At 42.2% G+C, this 16,494-nt stretch overlaps 4 protein-coding genes across 4 annotated transcripts; all 4 read right to left on the bottom strand.

The window, feature by feature from the left end:
- Positions 1-383: 383 nt before the first annotated feature.
- C7974DRAFT_393519 (uncharacterized protein) lies at positions 384-957 on the bottom strand. Its single transcript, XM_046141782.1, has 3 exons — positions 790-957; positions 669-733; positions 384-615 (listed from the first exon to the last, which is right to left on the bottom strand). Exons 2-3 carry the CDS (start codon positions 720-722, stop codon positions 391-393), a joined length of 279 nt encoding a protein of 92 aa, XP_045996722.1. The 5' UTR covers positions 723-733; positions 790-957; the 3' UTR covers positions 384-390.
- A 4,570-nt stretch (positions 958-5,527) lies between these two features.
- On the bottom strand, positions 5,528-5,901 carry C7974DRAFT_412789 (uncharacterized protein; the record flags this gene model as incomplete). The annotated part of the gene is made up of 2 exons (XM_046143677.1): positions 5,528-5,831; positions 5,885-5,901. The coding sequence occupies 2 exons, from the start codon at positions 5,899-5,901 to the stop codon at positions 5,528-5,530; spliced, it is 321 nt and encodes a 106-aa protein (XP_045996721.1).
- A 3,465-nt stretch (positions 5,902-9,366) lies between these two features.
- On the bottom strand, positions 9,367-10,498 carry C7974DRAFT_375851 (uncharacterized protein; the record flags this gene model as incomplete). Its single annotated transcript, XM_046140238.1, has 3 exons — positions 9,367-9,660; positions 9,698-9,830; positions 9,966-10,498. The coding sequence occupies 3 exons, from the start codon at positions 10,496-10,498 to the stop codon at positions 9,367-9,369; spliced, it is 960 nt and encodes a 319-aa protein (XP_045996720.1).
- Positions 10,499-10,931: 433 nt separating this feature from the next.
- On the bottom strand, positions 10,932-12,198 carry C7974DRAFT_311873 (acyltransferase-domain-containing protein; the record flags this gene model as incomplete). Its single annotated transcript, XM_046138326.1, has 3 exons — positions 10,932-11,385; positions 11,440-11,885; positions 11,938-12,198. Coding segments are annotated over 3 exons (1,161 nt in total), but the record flags the coding sequence as incomplete, so codon positions are not given.
- Positions 12,199-16,494: the final 4,296 nt, after the last annotated feature.

Here is a 16,494-nt window from a genome sequence, read left to right as displayed (position 1 = left end):
GCAGCGCGCGTCTCTGGTGTTCCTCGCACAATCTCGTGGTTAGTGGTGTTCTCTTGGTTGGTGGTCCCTTACATGTCAACATGCTCGGAAGTCTGCGATTGCAACGTCCAACAGTGCAAATTACTCGCGGAGCCCCTTCCCTTGGACCCTCTTCTGAGCCCCCTTCGAGCTAGCAGTGGCCGCAACAGCGGAAGACAGGCACACGTTGTCCCCATGTTAGCCTCGACCAAATTCCACGTTGCTGCTGATGAATTGTTATATGTTGGGAACGATGATGACACTATCGATCAAGACTGATGCACGCTGTGGCATTAGCATTTTGTTCTTGATTTGGGCGAAGGACGGGAAAGCTTACTGTTCAAAGACGCGTTCACCAATCATACTGCGAGTTTACCCAGACATCGCGCAGGTCCGCGTCCAAAACGCTCGTGGTGACAGGCAGATGAGTATGCTGCAAAGTACTGTGCACAACCTATAGATCATTGTAGCAGCAAGCACGAGCAAGCAAGCGACCTCAAGTCGCCTGGTCGGAAAGATTCGCAGGCATTTGACAATGATCGAGCACTTTGTCAATCCGAGAGAAAGATCATACACAGTCAAGGAAGCGTAGAATACCTAAAGTTCTCCATTAGCCGTAGGGGTAAGATCTTTGATCGGCTGCGCATCACCTTCAAAGAGCTCTCGCGCTCTCCTGCCGAAAGCTCGTGTCCATGCTTGCCCATTCCCCATCTTACTTGTACGAGGCGTAAGTCTGGCAAGTACGAGCAAGGATGGATTGGTATGACTCACGCAAGCCGATGCAGATTGTCAGACCAAGGGAGCAAAGCTGCAGGCTCCATTCGACTCAGCACCACAGAGATCTGCGGAACTCACTGCTGCCAAAGCCATCAGATGATCCTCGCAGGCACTTTGCAGCGTAAACGAACAAGCGAGCGTATACCGAGTCAACAATCATAAGTTTTAGTCCATGTATCGCTCAACAGTGCACAATCGACGCTACGCACAACGTAAACTTAGAGCGGCCGCGGCGATGATAGTGAATGCAGCAGAGACCGCGACAGCTTGATCCCCCCGAGCATTTTCCATGGTTGTTTGGTCCATGATGGACGATGCTGTGTGATTTTTAATGGCATCAGGATTTTTTTGATCTTGCAAATATATTCATGTGAGCTGGAGTTGGGAATTCCAATGACAGACTGCGCAGGTCCAACTGTGTTTTGGATAGCTTCTGGCTCTTCCGCTTCCGGTATAGCTCCTTCCGCAGGCTATCAATTTCGGCCCGAAGGGACTCAACTTGGGATGATAGGTGGTGGATAATCTGGTCCAGCTTGCACGCACCTGAACTGCGACGATCCTTCACCACTGCTTCAATTGCAGTGCAAGCTTTAGGCCGCCTCTCTGCATATCAAGCCGTGTAACCAGAGGAGACAGAAACTGGATTGTCAGGAGTTGCGTGGCAGAATCTATCAAGGAGAACGTCGGGTTTGACTAGGGATATGCTGGTGGCTGTCGACATTTTGAATATGAGAACTCCTCTGATCGTAGCAATTCAAGGAGGCCCGCATGAGGCAAAAACTCCGCAATCTAACAGTGGAGCAAGGCATTTGGGGACGCCTGGAGATGGTTGTCGCACTCGCAGTAAAAGTTGGAAGCGAGAGGTTCGAGGCATACTACATCTGACGGCTGCAGCGTCTTAGTACTGTGGAGGGGTAATACTGCTAGTATAGTCTGTCTCTGGTGACAGTTGTTTGATCAAGTCCTGCGTCAGGTGACTGGATCGGCCATCTACGATCGAGAAGCAGTACTTCTACCGCGCTTTTGGCTTCGTATAATGGTCGAACACCTTTTCAAGCTAGACCAATCCTATCTAATTGCTCGCCCAATTTAGGGGAAGAAGTAACGTGAATAGGATGCTTTTCTGCCTGCGCCGCCCGGCGGCTCTGGACGGTAGATGGTTTTGACGCAAAGATCCTTGACAGCCACGGCGCTCACCATGGAACCAAAATCGAAGCGTACTAAAGGTGGTTGAAGGCGCATTTGTTCTAGAGCAACGTCATTTATTGCGTGCTGAACTGCGGCTGGAATTTCTGCATCTACACCAGGCCGTGTAGGTAGAATGATTCGCGAACCGGATCAGATGAGTTCTTAGTTGTATGTTCTCCATTCGAGAACACCACCTTTAATCCTATTTTGTGATCTCATGGCTTGAAAAGCAGAATTACCAGAGTGGGAGGGGGTCGTTTAGCCATTTGCATCAAATCAAAGCTTTAGGCAAGACGAAGGAACTCATTTCCACTTACTACCATTCTTTTCAGTCCTTCGTGTGCGTCTAGCTCTTTTCTATGCATAGTGGAAATAGAAAGACTTTATTTTCCGTACTCAAACATTAAGGTCATTAAATAAATTTCCACCCTAGGGTCACATATATCGTAGATTAAATAGTTATAAGAAGCACATAGTTATTAACCCCGCTGCTGTTAGATAAGCCTGGATCGGAAGATCTAAGTACTTTTAATCAAGATTTCTAACATAAGAAGTTATAGGAAATCTATGTTAGACTGCATAACTTAAACAATGCGCCAATAAGACATAGTAAGTTTCTGTACTCTTTCTACTATAATTATTTTATACTATAGGCAAGATACTCCTAAGTATTTAAGTAAGTTTCTATCTTATAACGTACCTTATAGGCAAGTAAGCTAATAGGCAAGTAAGCTACTTTTGCTAAGCCCCTACTAAAGTACCCTTCTTATACTAATACTTTAATAATAACCTATTATTAATGTGTTAAAGAAGGCTTAGGTATAGCTTGTACTTTAAGCTCTTAAATAAGATATAAATCTCTTATAGTAACGCGCTATAGCTATATATAAGGTGCTTTAAAGCATACTAAGCTATTAATATACTAGACAACCTTTATAAGATAATATTATACCTAACTTATAGGACTTAGATAATAATAAGAAGTAGGTAATTATTAAGCATATACTTAAGCTAGATAGGCAAGGATTTAGCCTCTAGCTAGTAGATATAGCTGCTATAGCTAATTCTCTACGTGCTAAGTATAATCTAGGCCTTATTAGCATAAACTAGCCTAGTATATTTATTAAGTATTAGCTAGAGCTTAAAGTAAAGTTTAATTGCGAATATAACTATAAGCAAGCCCTCTATAAGGATTTAGAGGTTATATAGGGCTAGTTTAGCCTAGTAGCTAATTTTAAAGCTAAGTATAGCATCTAGAATAATAATATATATAACTTTAATAAGATAGGCTTTATAATAGGCTAGATCTCTTAAAAAGTAGTTATTATAGCTTTAAAGAAATAAAGAAGGCTAAAGGTAGTTTAGCAAGGCAACTAGAAGTAAGTAATAGTTATATAAGGTATTAATATAAAAGAATAGGCTATTCTACTCTTTATTATCTTTAAAGCGTGCTACTACCTTTCTAGCTAGTATAAGAAGAAAGATCTGCCCTAGAACTAGGTTATTAGAGTCTCTAGTAATAGCTAGACTACTAATAAGCTTAGTCTTAAGTAGTTAAAGTACTTTAATAAGTATATAAAGAAGTATACTATTAGTATCTACTAACTACTAGTTATTAATAGCTATAAGAGCTATAACTTACTCTAATTCTAGTAATACTATAAGAATAATAAGAATATTACTATATATATACCTCTTTACTTATTATACCTCTTATAGCTACTTAATATAGGCTATTTTACCTCTTTAAAGATAGTATATAGGTACTAAGCTAAAATACTTATATATAACTAAATTATCTACCTTATAAAGGCTAAGTTTCTACTATACTTTAAAGTAGCCTATAATATAGTATTTACTTCTAGTAATATTTAAGAAGAGTTTTAAAGTACTAGATTAGTCTCTTTTAACCTAGAATAGGTTATATTAGCTCTTAATATAAAGCTTTAGACTCTAGTACTACTACTTTCTAGTAATAATATACTCTAGTACTTATAAACCTCTAGTAATACTTTAGAGTTTAGATTATAATTAATACTTATAAAGTTAAAGATTTAAAGGCCTATAGATAGCTCTCTTATATTTATAGTTAAGGTATTTAAGAAGATATTAAAGAAGGCTATAATTAATATGTATAAGCTAGTTTTAGCTTTATAGAAAATTAGGGAGCGTTAAGTAGCTAATAAAGCTACTATATAATAAAAATTATATAAAAGAAAGTAGGTTTAGAAGAAAAAGATACTAATAGTTAAAGATAGATAGTAACTAACTAGTAGCTCTAAAGAGGTTTATAGCGCATAGTAATAGAAAGAAGGTAAAGAAGTAGGTATATACTTAAAAGGGTAAGCCTACTTAAAGGTGCTATAGAAGGTATAACTAGACTAGTTATAACGTATAAGTATATAAGATTAATATAGAAGAGGTCTCTAAATAATATTCTATACTATAGCCTACTATAGAGTACTAAAGTATAGTATTATAAGCTATAATAAGTTAGGTTTTAGTAAGGGCTTAGTAAAAGTAGCTTACTTACCTATTAGCTTGCTTACCTATAAGGTATATTAGTAGTATAATTAATATATAGTTTAGAGTCTAGAAACTTTATAAATACTAGCTACTATACCTATTTATAGAGATCTAGCTTTACTTCTAGTAGATAAAAAAATTCTATAAGAGATAAATCTAAGTTAAGAGAGATATCTAGTATAAAAGCAATAGCTACTATTAATATATCTAGCTCTAAATAAAGTTTTACTATCTCTTTAATTATATTAGTTATTTAATAGTTTTTATCTAAGATTAAGTCTATTAACTAACTTACTCTCTAATTAGATACGCTCTATAAGGCTTATATATCTTAATATATTTAGATAAGTAGAGGTATATTTTACTTATTATTTCAATAGTACCTATTCTTTAGAAGAGATTAATAAGGCTAGACTATCTTTAGAGTATTATATTAAAGTTTATCTTTAGGCTACTAGTAGGTTTAACTTCTATCTACTAGTTTAAACTAGTAGAGAGTAATAAAGGCTATAGTAGTATAGATAGCACTATAATAGCAAGTAGAGATTAAATTATACAAGCGCTATAATAGGATAATAGATATACTTTTAGTAAGGTAGAAGGAACTTATATATACTATTCTACTTAAACTTAAATTTGTTATAGAAAGTTAAGATAATACCTCTAATATATATAGGAGAGATAGAGAATAGTAGTATATTCTAGATATTAGGGTTATACTTAGGCATATAGGTAAATAGGTAGTATATATTATATAAGAACTTCTACTAGCTAATTTAGAAACTATAGCAGAAATTAGCAATAAAGGCGCTAATTAAGGTATTAATAATAAAGTTTCTAGATATACTATAGTAGCTAGTATTATATGCTATAAATATAATTTGTTGCTAGACTAGGTTAGTAGGTATATAGAATAGTAGGCAGATAAACTTACCTAGAACAAGCTAAGAAAAAGCACAGAAGTTAAATACTACTAGCTATAAAGCAAGTATGCAAAAGCGCAGAAAATTATAGTATATTAAATTAACTTATACCTATATGCTGCGTAGTTGCGCTTATATAGTTCTTCTGCCTTAATCTGCTTGTGCAGTTTATAGTAGGTTACAAGAATCTGATGCTGTGTTTCTGGGTCGATGGAAGGGTTCTCCCTCAAGCCGTCGATTATCTCCTGCTCTTCCAACTCAGCAGCATACTGCAGTCGGTGGGATTTCTTGTCAAAGGCAGCAGGAATCGAGGCCTTGGACCGTGGCAGAGATTGCTTTTCGGGATCTGGTGTTCGTGAGCGGCAGATGTTGGTGCAGCCATCGATAGGCTTCAGCTTCCTGCTAATCGAAGCAGCCACCTAGAAACTAGTGTTAGCGTTGTCTTAACCAACATGACACCTGGAACCATGTTCGCGGAGCGTAGATTCATAGAGAGACTAACAGAGCTTGGGTCGACGCTCTTTCTTAACCATCTATCGTGCCTGGACTCGAGGTCTTCCTTCTCATTGAGCTCTATTCCAGCGCGGGGCTTTACGGCGCGGATAGGGGGTTCAAGATTCAACCATGGCTGTTAAATGCGGCCAATGCGGTATCGCTTCATCATGAGAAGGGCTTTGTTGGAAAGGTAACTGCAGCACTTTGGGTCAGTTCCATGTCCCTACGTCCAAAGATACAGCTCTCAGCTGCAAAACTTGAGAGGGTGCGCATACATGTTGATCTCGTCGGTAGCGTCTCTGCCAAGCATGTGCAAGATAGCCAGACGGCGACCAGGGTGGTTGTCGATTCACTGGGAAATGTTCAGGGCATACCCCTCATGGAGAACGACGGGCTCGCCTTGCGCAATCCATTCCTCGACCCTTTATGCGAAAATCATGTTTTGCTGCGACATGACGAAAAATTGAGCAGTGAAGGAAGCTGGAAGGAACAGACAAACCCGCGGCACAAGGGCGTATATGTGCCACCATAGTGGCTTGGTGGCCCCTTAGTCTTGCTTTCGCTCCAGAGATTGCGCCTATGCACGGTTCGGATCGCCGAAACTCGAAGGACGGAGCTGGTTGCGAGCGGCACAGGGCTGAGTATCTCATTGTGGAGTTTGAGCAAACGCCCATATTCCAATCAGGGCCGCTCAGGGTACAGCAGCCCTTTCCAGTTGTGGCTAGCGCGGCGTTGAGCTCTCCACGTAACGCGTATCTCTCTTTCTGTCACGGAGTCCACATACGAGATTGACTCGGTCTTTCTCCTTACGACGCTGTATGCGACTTGCACTATGCTTCGCCTGACTCTAGCTCCTCTGCCAAACACCGTAGGACCCAGTTCCAGGGTTTTCGCCCGGCTCCAAGGCCTTGACGGATCGAGAAAACCGGGGCACGCCCTGGACACAAACTCAATACGCCTTCTGGAAGCGTGCAGTGGCTTGTAGGCTCTTACCCCTGCCCCACGCAAAATCAACTAACAGTGAAGATGCTCTATTTCAATTGCCATTATAAGAGAAACAGTTTTATTCTTCTTGAATAGGTGTGTAGTGTTTTATCCTTCTGTCTCATTTATAAAGTGATCGCCTCAGGTGTTAGCTGCCACGCACGCGCATGCTGTGGGACGTTCAAACAAGTGCGCCTGCGCAGAGTGCTTGATCAAGCACTCCTGCATTCTGCAATAATACATTGATTTTGACCCGCGACGAATGGATCCAAGCCTGCATCAAGTTGATGAGGGTAGAACGTAATCGACCCGTGATTTTACTGCGACGGCCAACAACGCTACGCATACGAGGTCTTGAGTACGGCCAATATACAGCACGGCAATTTGAGGATTACAAACACACGACAAGCATGTCCTTTCCAGACCCATAATGTAAATATCCGTAGGTAGGAGCCGGACAAGGATAGCCCCTGGAAACAAATGACTCGTTCGCGAATGAGGGGGGCGGTGCAGACTCACGTCTACACGGCGACGGCTGTCTGCCACAACCATCCCTCCGGGCATAGCTGTGAAGTTGCGGCTGAAACTGAGCAGGAATCTATAAACTGAACGATTGAATAGATACCGCATGACTGAGGAGGTCGAAAAGCTCCTTCAAGCCCGCCCCACTTTGCAACCTCTGTCTACTTAGTGGATGATGCATTCACAGGGCCAAAACTATTCTGAACAAGTGGCTCGTTCCCTCACAATGGGACCATCTAATTAGGCTATCTTATGCACAGTGAGTTACTCACAGAGTTTCAACTAATAATGAGGATGCAAAGACATAGGCCCATTTTGAGTTAAGGGACTCAAGTCCACCCGTGAAAAAGGCGATCCCCGCACATGTTGCTATGTCGTAGATATGTCTATTCCTGGCAGAGACAGGCTGAGCTGCTTAGCGCTTTATAGATCGAAACTCTCTTCTTTAACATTATAAGCAAGGGGCTTCTGTCCGATGCCTAGCTTATCAAGCCCTGCCAACCTGTAGGCCCACAGTCCTCCAGAAATAGCAAGTCCGTTGACCCACAGGCGCCACGGCGCAACCTTCTTTCGTATCAAGCCGTTCTGCTCAGTCTTCGCGAGCATTTGCTTGGTTCTTTCCTTACATTTCTGCTTGTATGCCTCTAATGCGTCTTTAACAGAGTTATAGCTGCTGTTTAGCAGCTTTAAAAAGAGGAACACATCCTTAAGCGCCATTAAGACGCCTTAGCTGGCATGTGGCGGCATAGCGTGCGCGGCATCGCCAATGATGAGGCAGCAACCCCCATACCATGGTCTCCTAGTTGGCACTTTGTGAATGGGGTAGAGCCTTATTGTTTTGGTATTGTCTACAATGTCGCGCAGCATGGCTGACCAATTGGTCTCTGCACCGCCAAGGGTGTTACTCAAGGTGGACTTCAGTGCTGCAACCTCGGCCTCGCCACGCTCTTCCTAGCCACCGCGACCATCGCAACCATCGCGCGACGCAGGCAAGGGGATTTCCTTGGAGAAGAACTAGTACAGGTTGTCACGAGCTGGTGTTGTAGGCGTCACCGCAAAGAGCCTATCTGAGGTGAAGGGTTGCATGCAGACCGTCCATCGAAGAGGCAGCGGGATGAAGCGACAATGTTGGTAAGAGCGCAGATACGTTCGCCACACCAAAATACTCTGGCTTGCAGTCCGGATCGACATAGAGCTTGCGAACAGATGAGTGGATGCCAAGCGCAGCCGAGAAGGAAGTACGCCGTATCGGTTGTACCATCAGTGAACGACACGGCGAAGCGCTCCCACGGAGTTGCAGACGTCAACCCACGGATGAGGTAGTGGCCCCGTCCAAGATCACATTGGGCTTCCGCCGATACGAGAATACGACGCCGAGTACTTGCATGACTTGGGCAAGTCAGACGCCCAAGAATGAGCATCGTCCAAGCAGGTGGATCCAATATGAAACGGCATGGCTATTCATTAACCCCAGTCATATCTCATAGAGGCAATTTGATCCAAAAAGGCTATATTCATACACAAATCTCAGTGCAGCTAGTGCGTTGTACAACTGATAGCACTAGGTAGCCGCACACACAAGTCTTCACAAAACCATAACAGAGGCATGCAGTATCGTTTCGCGAGACCAGCTGACAAGGGCGACAGTAGCCGCCTGCGGGCTGTGCTGATTGCTCAGCTACAACGAGTCGGGAGCTCTGGTAAGCTGCACGAAACGATCGACTTCCTCACCGTTGGTTTCTTCACGTCAAGGTTTGCAACACACCTACAACGCTTTTCCGAAAGACTTGGACGCAGGCCAGATTTTGTTTTCAAGATAGGCTTCGAGGCAGACATCGAATCGCGCTCAGCTGCGGCAGCAGCATGCGATTCTACTGTGGCGGCTTTGGCTCGGAACACGCACGCAGAGGGTGCACTGAGCCAGAGCAGGCTGTCAGTGTGGCCTCAAGGGTTTGTCGTGTCTGTATCGCCCGCTGCTTCGGGGGGCTACGACATCTCTCGAATGGCGCGGAAGGTCGCTCGTTGGAAACGTCGAAACAATGCGGTGAGTAGACTCGGCACCGCGGTACTGGATGACCTGACGGTTGACAGAATGGGATAATCTTCGAACTTGTGCTATACAAGACGGGCAGTGTCGCTGCTTTGCTGGACAATGACGGGCTATACTTGGTGGACGATGAGAAGAGAAGCGTATCAAGGCTCTGTTGGCAGAACGATCATAGTACAGCTGTGAGTGATGCAAGTCAGCATGAAAACCGAGATACCTGGATGTACACGGTCCTCTTCACAGGTACTTGGATTGCGTACGAAGAAGGCTGGCTTTGTGGCAAACCGTAACCCACTGTTGTTGAGAAGTCCACCAAGCACGCTTGCTGAGGCCTCCTGGGAAACATTCCCCTTGAAAGTCGTGTAAAGCCTTTTTAAAGCCCCCCTTGGCGCTGCAGCCGCTAGAGCCTGGCGTTCAGCGTAACAATTTCTTGCGGCCATCGCAGAAACGAACTCCATGGCACGCCCAGACAAGCGCTCACGTACGCTACCAAGCGAAGCCCAGTATCGCCGACGAACCAGACCTTTCTGTGCCGGTGTAGCAGTCTTCCGTAGAAACAAAGGATGACCAGCGCTTCAGGCGTCCGAGTGCTCAGCAAATCCATAAAAGCTGACGACAGCAAGGATGGCCAAGCGAAGACAGCGCGCGTTTCGTCCGTGGGTTCTATGGCTGCGGACTCAAGCTTGAAGCTCCACTGTAGGGATGCGATTGCCTCCCGACATGCCCGCATCGAATCGCTGCTGAGCTGCGCGGTTTCCATCATAGCCAGAAGCGGTTTGCACTCAATTGACGGGTCTAGACACATTTCGGCGGATATACTCTGGGAGAAGCCGAAAGTGACAAAGCTTCGACTGAAGAATTGCTCCAGCAGAGCGGTCTCGTTGAGATCGTTTTTCAACGTATTGATCTCATGCAGTCGGGCTTGCTTGGCATTTCTCGCTGCCGTAACGCTGGGCTGCAGTTTCGGACACCCTCTGCACAGGAGGCTGGAGAGTTGATCTGCGTCTGACTGGGACATGGTGAGGTTAAGATTACTTTGCAGAGAGCTGGCTATTGGGGCAGCAGATGATGTTTCCAGGTGCCTCAATTTATAGAAGAGTGATTCGAGGGTCCCAGTGTTCATAGACACAGCGGAGGCGAGCTGCAGCCATGCGACGCTCGACGTATTCCCCATACGTCCACGAGCGCGCACGCCATTCCTGGCTATGCGCGTGAAGCCGGAGGTGCAATCGCAAGCTCGAGCCACTGCTCGTCCGAGCGCCCAGAGGCAGTACGCGTATCCCAAGGAGCCTCTCAGGTTAGCCATAGGAACTGGTTTACGAGAATACGATCTGCCGGTGATTGCCGACTAACACGATGGCCCTGCGTAAACGACCGCAAGGATGACGCTAGCATCACTTGTCGCACAAACCTTGCTTTGCTTTGGTTCTAATTAGGCTCCTATGCTCGCATCAAAGCCGTGCGTCGGACCAGGGCGGAGAATCGCCGTGCGCTATCTGTACCGCATCTCTGCTTGTGCACATAAAAACAAGAAAGCATGCGATCGAAAGCGACAATAAAGGCCCGACGAGCTGAAGCAATTCAAGGGTGCTGCGCAGGCGCACAGTGGTGTCAATGTACCCGTTACCCACCGCCATCGTCGCCACCGCCGCTGCTTTGTTTCCGTTTGTGTCGAGCATGACATCCTCTTCATCGGAAGGGAATCGACCATTTCTGCCGTAGTAATCGAGCAGATCGTCTTTCTCCCGCCATCGCGCGAGCAACCAATCGCTGAAAGCTTTGCTGTCTCCAGTGGGGATGTCTTCTACAGCAAAGCGCCGCCAGTGCATGTGAACGCAGCGTGGTGGTTGGCCGCTGAGGTAGGTCGATCGCAGCGTGAAAACGTCTTCGCCGTAGTGTCCTTGACTGCATCTCGTTAGCCGACATTCCGCGAAAGCTACCAACTGGCTAGTCACTTACGGAACGCCTTCATACGCGACCGTACAGTCGTACATGTAGTCTATCGTACTTCGTAATTCCGAAAGGCAGAATCGGAGGCCGGTACTGCGAGGCAACAAAGTGTGCCGCAGATCTGTGATGTTGTTTCTATTGGCCCACCTTGTGCTGGATGACCTTGCGCCTGCGCACAAGTTCGTCCCTTCTGGAAATATGAGCAACCACACAGGACGCAGGGCCTGTGTTCCCGACATCCATCTACAGCTGACGCCGTTGAGCTGGCGCAGTCGATGCTGGAACTTCGCCTTATCTTTTTTCCAATCTCTCGTAAGGAAGATGAAGCCGTACAGCATCATGCCTGTGCCAAGCACAGGGATGTACTTGATCGAATCTTTCAGAACAATGCAAAGTGTGCCGTGCCTGGAGGAGCTGTAGGCAGCCCACCACAAGTACGTCCAGTCCGTGTATAGCTGGCTGTTGTCAGGAAGGCTCACCCTTTCTCTTCGCGAGAGTTGAACTCACTTGATGGTTGGCGATCAGGACGATTCGTTTTGGAAAGTCGCACTGCAAAGTGCCGTCTTCTCTTTGTCGCAGCTGCCCTCTGACACTTCGGTCGCCGCTGACTCGTACTTTGACAGGCGCCCACCAGTGCGTGATACTCGTTATCGTCAAGCCGAACTGTTGCTTCGCGACAGCGATCCACGCATAGTACCACTCCCGACAACCGAAGTACAGCGGCGTCGCTACCAACTGGGTCAACCCAATACTATGCAGAGCGTCAGCAGCCGTTCGCCTAGGGTCTCGCTGATCAGCCTACGATACGCAGCACGCAGAAAGGTACAGGAACAATGCTAGCGCTTGCAGCACGCGCAACACAGTGGTGTTACAGCACACCCGCCTCTCTGGACCGTCGTGCTGGCGGTCCTCCTTGATAGTACTAGACGACTGCATGTGTCACTGTCGAAGGCTTTCCAAGTTGATCGAGATTTGCGTTCACAATGAGGTACAAAAGGAACGGAGATATGAGAAGTTGGTGTGGATAGCCAGTCCATAGCATAAGGTCAATAATTTATGGACCAAGGTGCGGAACGACCTTTCTATGGCTTCCTCAACTACCCCTGATGGGGTCCACATCTGCCTTTCTCGTGTTCCATCGTAGGCAGCCCACGTTTAGTGCCAGAATGCTGCTATGTTCAGTGGCGGGTAATTGCACGCAGCACTCTTACAGTTTTCACTAAGGCTAGAGCAGGCACAGCAGCAAAAACAATAGTCGAAAAAGTAAAAGGGCAACCAAATCTCTACCAGTCCCAGTTGGAGATACAAAAAGTGCCCACAGTATACAGCAGCTTCGAAGTAGACTTATCTATAATACTAGCCGCGGGAATGGCGAGTGAAGTTGGAACATGCAAGAAGGCGTATGCGCAGGTCAGTTGGACACGAGAAAGCACAGCACACGTAGGAATGAGCATATCAACAGAAACACGCTCAATAGCTAAGTCGAGAAGCATATTTGATTGGTGTACTGTAGCACTTACCAGATTGGCCGACACTGAAACGTTAAGAAGGGTGCGCCATATCGCAGCGTAAGTGTCCTTGAAGGGCTGAAGCGTGTGGAACACTTAGAGTACCGATAAGCCAGCAAAGATTTCATCTAGGTCCCGTTCGGGGCACCGCGGTACGAGCTCGAGCAAGTCTGCGTACACACCGTACGTGCAAGCCCGCAGTAGCTCAGCGCATGATGCCACGGCCGTGATCATGGCTGCAGTCTCGCCCATTTGGTTCGGTCGCGGTACCAAGCGATTAGATCTGAAACGTGCCACACACGGCCACACCAGGCAACTGCATGACGCTATGTGGCCAAGGTCGTGGCGCGGTTCACGCCGAATACGTCGTATGGCGTGTTCTCTGACCAACTACAGCTAGAGCTGTCGTTGTCCAGGGTTCAACGCACTCTAGCCTGTTACCCTTTAAGACATTCGCTTTTGCCTCTTGACGCAGGCTAAATTACCAACCACTCTCCCGGTCTCTTAAGCCCGAATCCGCCATGGGCCATCCAGAACACGAGGATCTGAGTAGACCGGCGGCGTCGGAGTGTTCGGATGGCAGCGCCGAGCGTGACGCCCCACCCCCGCAGTACGTCTTGCAAGACTCGCTGTCCTCGATGCCTAGCACAGGTGACACCGGTGTCAATAGTAGGTTCACATTATAGAGAAGATCGAGGTTGCCCGTTGCTAATAGATAAACTACTAATAAGCTTAGTTTTAAACAGTTAAAGCACTTTTACATACATATAAAGGAGTGCACTATAATTAAGTACACACTACCTACTAGTTATTAATAGCTATAAAACCTATAACTTGCTTTAGCTCTAGTAATACTATAAAAATAATAAGATTATTACTATATATATACTTCTATACTTATTATATCCTTTATAGCTACTAAATATAAGTTATTCTATCTTTATAAAGTAGATATATAAGCACTAAGCTAAAATACTTATATATAACTATTAGTACTATAATTAGAATAGCTTATTAAAAAAACTATACTTTTTATAGCTAAGCTATATAAAGTAATATAAATATAAAAGAATAAAGCTTTATAAATACTATTTAGTAGTAATTAGTTTATAATTTATAATATTATTCTTTACTATAGCTAAACAACTTATTATTTTTTATACTATACTCTTTGCTTTTACTTTTCTATAGTATAAAACTTAATAATAACTAGATTACTTACTTTATAAAAACTAAGTTTTTTTATACTTTAAAGTTACTTATAGAGTAGTAACGTGCCTTACTATATCTATGCACCTAATATGTAGATTTAACTAATATATAGTATAACTAAATAACTTACCTATTTTAATATCTAATAACTCTACTACTATACCTAGAATTAATAATACTATTATAGAGATTTATAATTTAAAGCCTAGTAATAAACTTATATATACTTAAATTATAAAAAATATAGTATTAATTACTTTATATTATTATATATTTATTAATATAATTAGGTTCTCTATATAATTACTAATAAGTAGTAGTAAAAGCTTACTCTATAATAAGAATTAGACTTTATAAAGTATATAAATATACTTACTATATATTATATAATACCTTTATAGACTATAGTAGGTAATTTTACCTTAAAGGTAGTATAGAATTCTATGTCTAATAGCTAGGTTATATACTTTCTTAACTATTACTATAACTAGCTTACCTATTAATAGATAATAGGTATAGAGTCTAATTACTATAATACTAAGTCTTAATATAAGTATAAGCTATATTTTAACCTAATATAGTAGAAGATTACTAAGTATAATATTAAACCTATATATATATATAATATAGATAAAAAAAGCTTTACTATTAAAGTACTAGAGAGAATAAAGTATATCTTTAGTAGATATTAATATAAGAAGAAGAAAGTTTAGTAAGCTTATTAAGATAGCTTATAAGAGTAAGTAAGCTTACTAGCTTCTATCTATATAGATAGAACTACTCTACCTTCTAGTATTATATTTATATTAAAAAACTCTATAATCTAGAGTTATTATATAGCTAATATTAAGGTAGGAATATACTAAATTTATATAGCTTCTTTACTTTCTAGCTAGATAAATAATAATATTAGATTAGCCTAGCTTAAGTAGGTATTTAATTATTATACTAAAGTAAAGGTATAAAGAAGCTATAGGCTTCTTATAGTAGATAGCTATAATAGTTACCTAATATAGAATTTTATTAACTACTATAATTAGAATTAGATTATACTAGCTATATTACTACTTTATAGTACCTAGACTCTATAGCTATTAGATATAGTCTACTTTAAGCCTCTCTTCTCTATCTATACTACTAAGCTAGATAACTACCTCTAGAAGACTTAAGGTCTATTGCTATTAGAGAAAGCTTACTTTTTTAGCCTATTCTAGCCTATCTACCTAAGATAATATGCAAGAGTAGGGGTAACTTATGCTAAGAGTAGACTAATACTAAGGTTTCTCTACTCTAAAAAGTAAGTTAATAGGCCTAACTTATTTAGGTAATTTATTATTAATATTATCTTATTATATAAATTTTATTATTATAAGTGCTTTCTTTATCTCTTAGCTATATTTATATATAGTTTTATACTCTTCTAAGTACTATTATATGCTATTAGGGTTAAGGTTAAGGTTTAATAGTAGAGTTAGGATATAGAGTTCTACTAGTACGCATAGCTATTTGCAGTAGAAGCTAGTTAAATAATAATAGTAGATAGTATATCTACCTATTAAATACTACTATTATATAATATAATTAAAGATATAATCTACTATCTAGCTATATATGCTGTTATTATCTATAAGTAATATACTATAGTAGTATAGAATCTTAATATATATCTATATAATTATTATACTACGCTAAAGAAACTATATAAAGAGATTATAGAGAGCTACTAGGGCAAAGTAGTCTTATATCTAAAAGAAGTTATAATGCCTAGTCTACTAGGTCTGCTAATTAAGGAGCTTAGAGAGCTACTTAATAGCTTTTAGTATAGAGAGGAGGACTATAGCTTTATTATAATTAATATTAATATAGTGCGCATATACTATAAGAAAAAGCATAAGCTACTATAGAGAGGTAATAATAATATATTATATTAGAGAGTTAAGGCATAGATATTTTTCTAGGCTAGTAGAGTATAGCGCTACTTTGTTATAAATGCAGGAGATAGCAGCATAGAAGATAGCAATAGTGCACTATCTGCCCTCTATAATATAGTAGAAAATGTTAAAAGAGAGATAGCTAATTAGGAGGTAGTATAAAAAGAAGAAGAGTAGAGAATATAGGTTATAGATATAGCTATAGCAAAGATAGATTAGATAGGCTAGTTTAAGTAGATAGGCTAGCTAGAGCACTTTATAGGCTATAATCTAGTATATCTTATATATTAGGCCTAACTACCTAATTAAGGTAAGGTAAAGCTATAGCTAGCTACTATACTAGTTAAGGGGCTTATAGAGAGAAGCATATAGGGGCTATTAATACTAGACTAAGAGTTAAGATAGTAGTTAAG

This window comes from Boeremia exigua (genome assembly GCF_020726555.1).
Source record: "Boeremia exigua strain MPI-SDFR-AT-0100 chromosome Unknown C7974scaffold_6, whole genome shotgun sequence".
Classification (NCBI taxonomy): Eukaryota; Fungi; Ascomycota; class Dothideomycetes; order Pleosporales; family Didymellaceae; genus Boeremia; species Boeremia exigua.
The sequence above is the reverse complement of the archived record's forward strand: the minus strand, read 5'-3'. Positions and strand labels throughout refer to the sequence as shown.

What these genes read in the sequence shown, in the direction of transcription:
- C7974DRAFT_393519 (XM_046141782.1), bottom strand. Translation starts at nt 722, where the DNA reads ATGGGCAAGCATGGACACGAGCTTTCGGCAGGAGAGCGCGAGAGCTCT. An exon ending in AGCGCGAGAGCTCTTTGAAG is followed by an intron (nt 616 to 668) that starts GTGATGCGCAGC and finishes GGAGAACTTTAG; the next exon opens with GTATTCTACGCTTCCTTGAC.